At 34.1% G+C, this 9368-nt stretch overlaps 1 protein-coding gene across 1 annotated transcript; it reads right to left on the reverse strand.

Moving 5' to 3' along the window:
* Window positions 1-2983: 2983 nt before the first annotated feature.
* LOC122582198 lies at window positions 2984-9017 on the reverse strand. Its single transcript, XM_043754556.1, has 3 exons — window positions 8965-9017; window positions 7189-7756; window positions 2984-4126 (listed from the first exon to the last, which is right to left on the reverse strand). Exons 2-3 carry the CDS (start codon window positions 7750-7752, stop codon window positions 3830-3832), a joined length of 861 nt encoding a protein of 286 aa, XP_043610491.1. The 5' UTR covers window positions 7753-7756; window positions 8965-9017; the 3' UTR covers window positions 2984-3829.
* Window positions 9018-9368: the final 351 nt, after the last annotated feature.

Here is a 9368-nt window from a genome sequence, read left to right on the forward strand (position 1 = left end):
ACCTACTTATTCTCATTGAAATTTTATAGTTAAAACCATATATATATAAGAGCATATACAAATTTGTATGCCATTTATTTTTGTCATTGAAATATCTTCAACCACATATAAAGTTAAAGTTTTTTTTAGCGTTAATGAGTCATAACGTTAACATATTTTATTTATATCATTGAACATGATTATTATATGTATTTCACATAAATGCATTTGCATATACAAATTTGTATTAAATATATTGTTTTTCACTGGAATATATTTTACCAACATGTATATAAAGGTTGAAGTTTCTTGTAACTACGTTGATATATATATTACAGAAGGATAATAGATTTTATTTATAAATATAATGATGATTGTCTGATAAAACAGAAATCTAAAATAAGATCATGTACGTACTTAAAAGCTTATATTGGTGTTTTAAATTCTATTTGAATTGCAAAAAAGCCATGTTAATTGAACCCCCAATAAAAGTCTTTTTAAATGTCCGGTTAACTTGACCCCCAAATAAGGTTCATTTGATATATTTGAACTTCAAAGATTCCCTGTTAATTGGACCTTCAAATAAGTTTCTAGTCATAAGCTAACCTCTATATATATAAACACCAAGTCCAAATTCAGACCATATACTTTCCAACCCCAGTCCATATAATTCTTTAATTAGCTCTCAAAAAATGCAGTCCAAGATCGAAAATATTATCTACAAGTTCAACTTCCAAGGAAGTTCAGGTTCACTAATTCAATACTGGAAAGCACATTCCAAGTATCTTACCATCAAAGATCAACCTTTCCAATCAACTCAAGACGACGACGACGAAGGGGTCTTAAGTTATAGGGAGGAATGTCTCCAAAACAATTGTTATTATTTGAATGAACGACAACCAAATTATGGCTTGTATTCATTCGCAGGACAAGCAGCTCGGTCAGGGGTTGTTAAGGAACAGAACAGCTACACCGATAAGGACGTTATTATGGGCCAGTTAGCTGTCCCCGTCTATGATGATACGGTTTTGGTTGGAGTCATTGAGCTTATTACAGACATCCCACAACAAAGTTATGCAAAGGAGTTCAATAGAATCTGCAGATTGCTTAAGGTAAGCTATGTATCTTCTTTTAATATATCATCTGTATATATATATGCATCTAATATTTCTTGTTTTCTTTTCTTTGCAGAAAGAGAACTTAGCAACCAGGATGTAACAGGGTTAGTGGAGATTGTGACAAATAAGGAATTAATGCACTCTTGAAAGATTGAACTAGAAAACTTTTCAGGTCAATGATGTAGACAACAAATGACCTACTCCAAATAAGCTTGCATTCATACCAGGTCAAGTTCGCCAGTGGTCCGTGGACAATCATTATATATATATGTTTATCGAATAGGCAGCTAGCAAACGCATATATATTATATATATTCAGTTGTTGCTTTTGTCAATTCTATGCTTATTAGTTAGGGCCTAGCCTGGACTGTGTTAATTTCCTTATTCAGTGTTTTGATATATTTGTGTATCAATGTTTAAAGTAAGTAATGTTTATTAATATTGAAAGTGCGTCAAACAGAAAATGACTTAGTGTATGTGATAATAATAAAATCATGGACACATTTAGCTAGGAAGGGGGTGATCATGTCGACACTGTTATTACAAATTAAGGTACTTTTTGTATTTTACATATATAATGGTCAGAAACACAAATCTAAAAAAAGATCTTCACTGTGCCTTTTGCCTTTGCCAAATTGTCGCCTCTTATGCTCCGTTAATTCAGCCCTTAAAAAGTTATCTTTAGAGCTTTACATATACTGGTGTTTTTAAATCTATTTGAATTGCAAAAATGCCATGTTAACTAAACCCCCAAATAAAGGCTGTCTTTTTAAGTCGGGTTGAATTTACAGATACTATGTTAATTAGACCCCAATCGTCTTTTTAAAATTTATTCAACCTTCAAAGATACCCTGTTGATTATATTGGACCCACCAGTCATGTCACTAGAGGTAGTGACAAACCATACCAGTTGGATCGGTTGGGTGACAGATCAAAAGAGGTTCTGGTGAAAATGAGTTCGGCTCAACACGACCCATCTTGAAAATAGTATCATTTGAGTTTGGGTCATATCGGGTTCAGGTCAAAATGGACCCGGGTCAAAACAAGTCATCCTTAAAATGATCAGTTAGATTATACAATTACCTTTTATAATAATTACTGTTTATAAATAAGTTATATAATTTATACTACCCTCATTTGTGTTATATAACTTATAATTATAATTATTATTATTATAAAGTAACATATATATATATATGGGGATGAGATTATAAGGCTATTAGGTATCTAAGGTTAGGTGTGGAACACTCACATATTGTTTTTTTTTAATCTATAAAAATCATGGGGCTCATGCATTATGTGAGGGGTTCCACACCTAAGCTTAGGTGTTGCACAGCCTTATATACCCTTTTTCCCATATATGTAATATGTATATATCAACACGCGGTACGCGAATAGTGTTTAAAGACTGATCATAGATTTGTTTGAACGTTACATAACTTAATGAAGACAAATACCCTTTGGCCCCCTTTGTTCGCATGAGTGGATTAACCACCTGTATGGCTATCTATCTGAAGAGTTTTGAACGGATGTCGAGTACATTATAGAGTTTTTTTTTTGCCACTATGTGACACAAGTGAAACAGAGGTACTAAAGATGCCGGTTAATAAAGACAGTGAAGCGGCAGATTATAAACATGTCTTGGGAGCAATCAGATATAATGTCGACTCGCCACGTTATGGAAGTTCCTTTTGTATCTTGGATCTCAGTCTTCCCCTATAACTCCATATCGTTGTTATATATATATCCTTAAACTAGTGTTTGCTACTATTCTTCTTTGTTGATCGAGCTGCTCTCCCTCATTCCACAATGTCTTCGTACAATAAAATTGAAAATTTGGTTAATAATGGCAGAAAAACGATGCTGAAGCATAATTCGTGCCGTAAGGTGGTCAACATTTGAACATCAAGAGATGTAGCATGAAAATGATGTAAATTTACATGAAGAAAATAATCCTAGACGACTTGCCCCGTAAATCTAGCTATGGTTAGCAAAGGTACGAACAACTAATACTAATAAGTAATGACATGCCCAAGGAGACCACTATTCAACTCATAAAGCAACAAATAAACAGCACCATATATACATTTATGACCCAGCAAATCAGTTTGTGTTTCTTGGTTAACATATATGCTTATTCTTCCAATCAGTACCAATATTTCATTGCCTTGCCGCCTGTACCTCAGTATTCGAATGGACACCTGTCTTCTTTTTTTCTTTTTTTTTGGGGAACCCAAGACCTTCAAAAAGCCCTGATTTATCCATCCCCGTAAATGTGAGAAGTAAGATATGAAACCAGATGGATTTCCCAAGGTCAAAGACCTTACCATTGAGCCAACAACTCTATTGACAAACGGGAACCTGTTTTAGTTGGTAAGCTTTCATTGTTTAACATAATTTCTTTGTTCACCATGATCATGTGTTAGCATCTATCATATCTATAGTTGGCGTGAAAAACATGGAGTACCAGCATCCAAATCATATGGATGATGATCTAAAGACCACCTTTTACTGGACGTACACCATCAAATCTGTTTTAAGATATAGTATTGTACAATACTATGAAACATATTTGGTGATGTACGACTAAAAGAAGGTGGTTTAAGGCTAGATAAGTAAAGTAAAAATGCTGATGATGCCAAAATTAGGTAGAGAAGTTTTCAAGATGGTCGGTCAAAAGCTATTTTCCCACTATTTGGATTTTGCAGATGTCATGATCAAATAACCTTCTCCTACGTGCAATCGCAAGTACCATCTACATGTTCAACAAACATTCTGATAAATGCTTCCCCATTTGAACTGGATTCCTTCATGCATTTCTGGAGGTCTGCATCACTTGAAATCAGCTGGTTGCTTTTAGTGTCTTTGTACTTGATACATACACGTTTGTTCTTTAATTCGTGGAACCTCTTTGTCACTTCTGTCAGCAGGTCTGTGAACTTGGCTGAAAAGGGCAGGTTAAACTTGATCATATGATCATATTGAACTTTTATCGTCTTCCCCATAAAACTGGATTTTAAGCCCCTACGCTGCAAAGGAGTAAAGCAAACCAAAGCAAACCTTCAGTTATGTTTTCGCAGAAACCTACCAAAAAAGCTAAAATATTTTAGGTAATATGAATCCAACACTTTCATGAGTACATAAGCATCCACAATGATAACCTACTGTTTTCCTGTGCATAAACCTTTCAAAAGCTTTATAAATGAGTTCCAAATATATGCATTCAAACTTGAGGCTAAAAGAAAGTAAAATATAAAGCACTTCGTCATGGTAGACATCTATACCACATAAGCATTGAACGCAGACCCACTATAGCTAATAAAAAACTTGAACCTATTCAAAAAATTATCTCTATTCTTAAAGTGACCATAGAGGTCCCACGGGGAGTTTCTGGTAGTACTAGCAGAAGATATCAGAGAAATCCAACAAGTTAGAATAAGGAAAACAAGTAGTTTAATCCAATATCTGATTTAACTCTTAAGGAAACAAAATTGGAACAACAACAAAACAAATTATATTAAAAGGACTAAAGAACAAGGCTATAAAAGTCGGCCAACTTGGGTGATTACTCGGCCACGACTCATAAGTTGGGGGGATGGCAATATGAGTTAGCCCTACTCAGACTGCAAAATCAGCCCGGTCAAACTCTGGCAAATAAGTAAATGGGTGGAATAGAGATGTATGTATAGAGAATGTACAAAGCTAGGGGCACAGAAGACAAAACAGGCTACATATAGATCAAACATGATCTACAAGGATTAACAATCCGATCTGAGCATCAACGTCTAGTGAAACTCATCATGCTGTTACAACATTATCCAATAAACCTTCTTCTACCAGTCAATTGGTAATTTGGTATTAGTAAAAGCTACAGGTGCGTTTAGTTGTAGAAAACTAAAAGTGTTTTCTAGAAAAATTTCAAGGGAAATGTGTCCAAATGTGAGTTTTCCAAAATAGATTTAACTGAAAACAGAAAACTCTGTATTTCTACTTTTTATTTTCAAGCGTGCAGCTAAACGCGTTTTCAAAATTTTCAAGGGTTTTCTAGAAGGGATTAATCACGGGAAGACCAACGTACTTTCCCATTTGTACACGGTTGCCCATTATACTTTTTTATTGATGAGGTTTACTCACATACTTTTCTTTTTTGTACACGGTTGACCAATATTACCGACTATCACAGGTAAACCGGTCAACTTTGGGTCAACCGTGTACAAAAAAAAAAGTATGTGGGTAAACCTTATCAATAAAAAAGTATAATGGGCAACCGTGTACAAATGGGAAAGTACGTCGGTCTTCTCGTGATTAATCCAATTTTTAATCAACGTTCGTAAACATGTACTTTTTAATCAACACAACTATATATTATATTGTCAATTGTTTCCTTACATTCTATCTTCATAATTATGTCCATATTATAACTATACTCTTACACACAACTCAACATCGTTCTAATATAGATCATTTTTAAACCACATGTTAAAAATGAAAATAATATAATTCATCTCGGACGTACAACGCACGGGTCTTAAGACCTCGTTACAAAGAAAAAACAAGTTTTGAGGTCGGGCACCAACATTCATTATTATTGGGTTGCAATGATATGCAACATCCACAACGTCAAAATGTTCAAAATTTTTGTATTTTGGGTTTCGTATGAAATATTTGGTTGTTATTCATTTTTTATTAAGTAAGATTTACATGTATTAAGTATGCGGGATCATCCATAAGATATTTTTTTTAGCCATACATCACTACTTATTTTTTTTATTAATCACGAAAAGACCATCGTACTTTTCCATTTGTACACGGTTGCCCATCATATATTTTATTGATGAGGTTTACCCACATACTTTTTTTTGTACACGGTTGACCCAAAGTTGACCGGTTTACCTGTGATAGTCGGTAATATTGGTCAACCGTGTACAAAAAAGAAAAGTATGTGTGTAAACCTCATCAATAAAAAATTATAATGGGCAACCGTGTACAAATGAGAAAATACGTTGGTCTTCCTGTGATTAATCCCTTTCTAGAAATGAAAAACCTTTCTCATTTGCTTGATAACTGAAAATGGAAATTTTGAAAAACATTTCTGTAACTAACATTACCCTATTAACTCAAGGAAAGTATCATTTTAGTACGTACTCTTTTGCTGTATTAATATGGTGGTAGTAAATAGAAGGTTCTGTGAATTCTCTGCAAACACGGGTATAAAAACGAATTCATTAAACAACTGGTATTGAGATAAAATAAGTCAAAAGTCAGCAAGGGTTTAGTAATAACATCAGGTTTGACAACAATCTCACAGAAATATCTAGTTCAGGATGATTTCAAAGCAAAACCATAACAAAAGTATTTTGACTTTAGGGAAGTGAGTTTGTTCACACTCGACAATAGGGGGCTGGGGAACTTGTAGACGATCAATCAAAGAGGAAAAGTTAGGCAATCAGCCGGGTTAGGGACAAGTTTAGGTAATCCCATATCCGAACCCGATTATAAAATGGGTTAACGAATCCTGAACTTTGAAAAGGAGGTCGAAAGCAAAGTTGTAAACGACAACCCTGAACTTTGGAAAGTAGATAGAAATTTCTTGTTATAAGAATCAAAATATTAAGCACCATCAAATTGGATAGAAGCAGGATCACTGGAATTACAGACAACCAAATCTCTGACTTCATACAGGTGCAGATAAGTTTAGTAAAAATGTAATAAAAAGCAGGAATAATCTAAGGTCATATAATGATACTGACCAAAAAAAAATGGAAATAGTAACAACCATCTTCAGAATATAAATGTTTCAAGTAATAAGGAGCTCTCAAATTACTGATATTCTACTACCGTAAGTGCAAACATAATTTTTATGAACTTCACTAAGATTTGTTTTTTTCTTCAGATGTAACAATAAGCAAACAAATATCTCTAAGTGATTAAATGAAATAAGACCAGCAATTAATCTAAAATATTCGTTTTGGGTACTCTGATATACTTTGCAGATAGGGTAAGACTATATAATTTATATATCAAAGATATCTTGGGACTGCGGTCATTTAATATGAAGTTGCGACTAAATATATAAAAAGGAAAAACCAACCTGCAGTAAGTGCACCAACTGATTAAAATCCTCAACATAACTTTCTTTTGGTACACTTGTGACTAGCTCAATGATTCCGGCGAGTTCCTTCCTATCACCCACATCATAGAATACAGGCAGAACACACTGCCCCATGCCTGCTGCTTCAGCATATTGTTGGTAATGATGACTACGCACAAGATCTTTTGTCCTGTGATCTGCAATTCCTGTCTGAGCTGCACGCCCAGCAAACCAGTTTCCGATGACCTTGTTTTGCGTGCCAACGAATCTAATAACGTTATCATGAGATTTCCTCCTGTACATCAAAACTTCTTCATGGTTTTGATCAGCTAATCTAAAAGGTTCATCTAATAATAGAAGATTACACCCAATGTCTTCTGAATCAAGAGACCTGATGCATTTCCAAAACTGAAGTAAACCTGGTTCTTTGTAGAAATTAAATTCCTCAAACACTAGAGAAATAATTTCCTCAACTGATTGATACCGAAACAGTAGGAAGCATACGCCAATAGACAATAGCCTTGTAATAACATGGGAATTGTCCAGAGCATTAATAGGTTCCATTGTACTGCATTAAAACACAACAATCATGTTAATACTAGATCCCAAAACAAGGCTAGTGATATGAGATATGGGTTTTCATCATGAACAATAATTGTTTGTTTTCGGGTATTGTTGAGAACAAAAGGGTGCACACCAACTATATCTGAAAAGTTGCAATTTTGATTAGAACTTTTGATGGCCGTTGTGTGATTGATTCCTTTTGATGGCTAATAATGTATACATTTGAGGCTATATATTATGTTACAAACAACTTTTCATTCATACTCAAAACGAATTTCAATTTACTTTCGTTAAACAAATTCATCGCAAACAAAACAAATAAAACATGGTATTTCTTCTATACAAGTGTGTAAGAAAACAAATCCAAATTTTTTCTTTATTCCACCCGTGTTTAACACGGGATTTAAATCTAGTTGTGATACATAAATGGAAATACAGTGTCATTCTAATAAAGTAATACAAATGCTATAAACAAAACCTATCTACAAACATTCCACAAAATGCATCAAAATACAGTGTCATCCTAATAGAGAACGTCTATACACACACCCACCAATTCGGCATAAACAACAATTATACGCGCGTATACTCACTTTGACTAGAAAAGTCAAAGTACCATACTTGCTATATCAATGAATCCTTCCCATATGGTGGGTGTTAATAATTCAAACCATATACCCACCATACGGGGAGTATACATTGAACAGCGAGTATGATACTTTTGACTTGTCTGGCAGAGCATACTCGCCGTATAGTGGGTGTTTATGCCGAATTGAGATGTTCCTATACAGGACCAGTCTAATATACTGTAACATATTTACATTCAATAAAGAAATACAAAATGATATAAACAAAACCTATGAACAGACATTTAATAGAACGCATCAACCGAGTCTTCCCGGTTTCACGCATTGAAGGTTTGCAAAATTGTAATCTTGCACGAAAAAAGGCATCACCGTGTTCAAGAACAGATGGATGCCTAATTAAGTATATTAGGTAAATCCAAAAAATCCTTAGTTGTGAAAAAAAAAAAAAAAAAAAAAAAAAAACCCATTAATTGCCTCTTTTTGTGCAATATGTCCCAAAAAAAATCCCCTTAAAAAGTACTCGTATCATAGAAAAGGCAAAAATAATTAACTGATAAGATGAGCACTTTACAAATGACAGTAATAAATAATACTCTTAATAATAATTTATATCATTTTCACTTACGTAACTCGGAGACTGCAAACGTGCAATGAATCGCCGGCGAAAAAGATCGAGGTCTGAGGTGCGGTAAGGAGTGATTTAAGGAACTGTCATGATCATAAATATACTTGTGGCGCCATGGAGGCCCGCCATGGGCCAACACAAATATATGAAATATATACATTACTCTATATTGTACGGAGGTAGTCGCCGAAATATTTGACCAACTTTTCTCTAATTGGTCATTATTTGGTCATACACAGACGTCTTATTGACTGGCCCTTTACTATAAAGTTTAATCAAAGCTGATTTTAAATTATGTTTTGATCCATCTACTTTCTTAATTTTTCAAACAAGCCAATAATATATTCTTTAAAGGAATGATTAATTTACCATCGTAGGTGCAATTCGAATCTTGTGTAAATTCG

The sequence above is a fragment of the Erigeron canadensis genome, chromosome 9 (assembly GCF_010389155.1).
Source record: "Erigeron canadensis isolate Cc75 chromosome 9, C_canadensis_v1, whole genome shotgun sequence".
NCBI lineage: Eukaryota > Viridiplantae > Streptophyta > Magnoliopsida > Asterales > Asteraceae > Erigeron > Erigeron canadensis.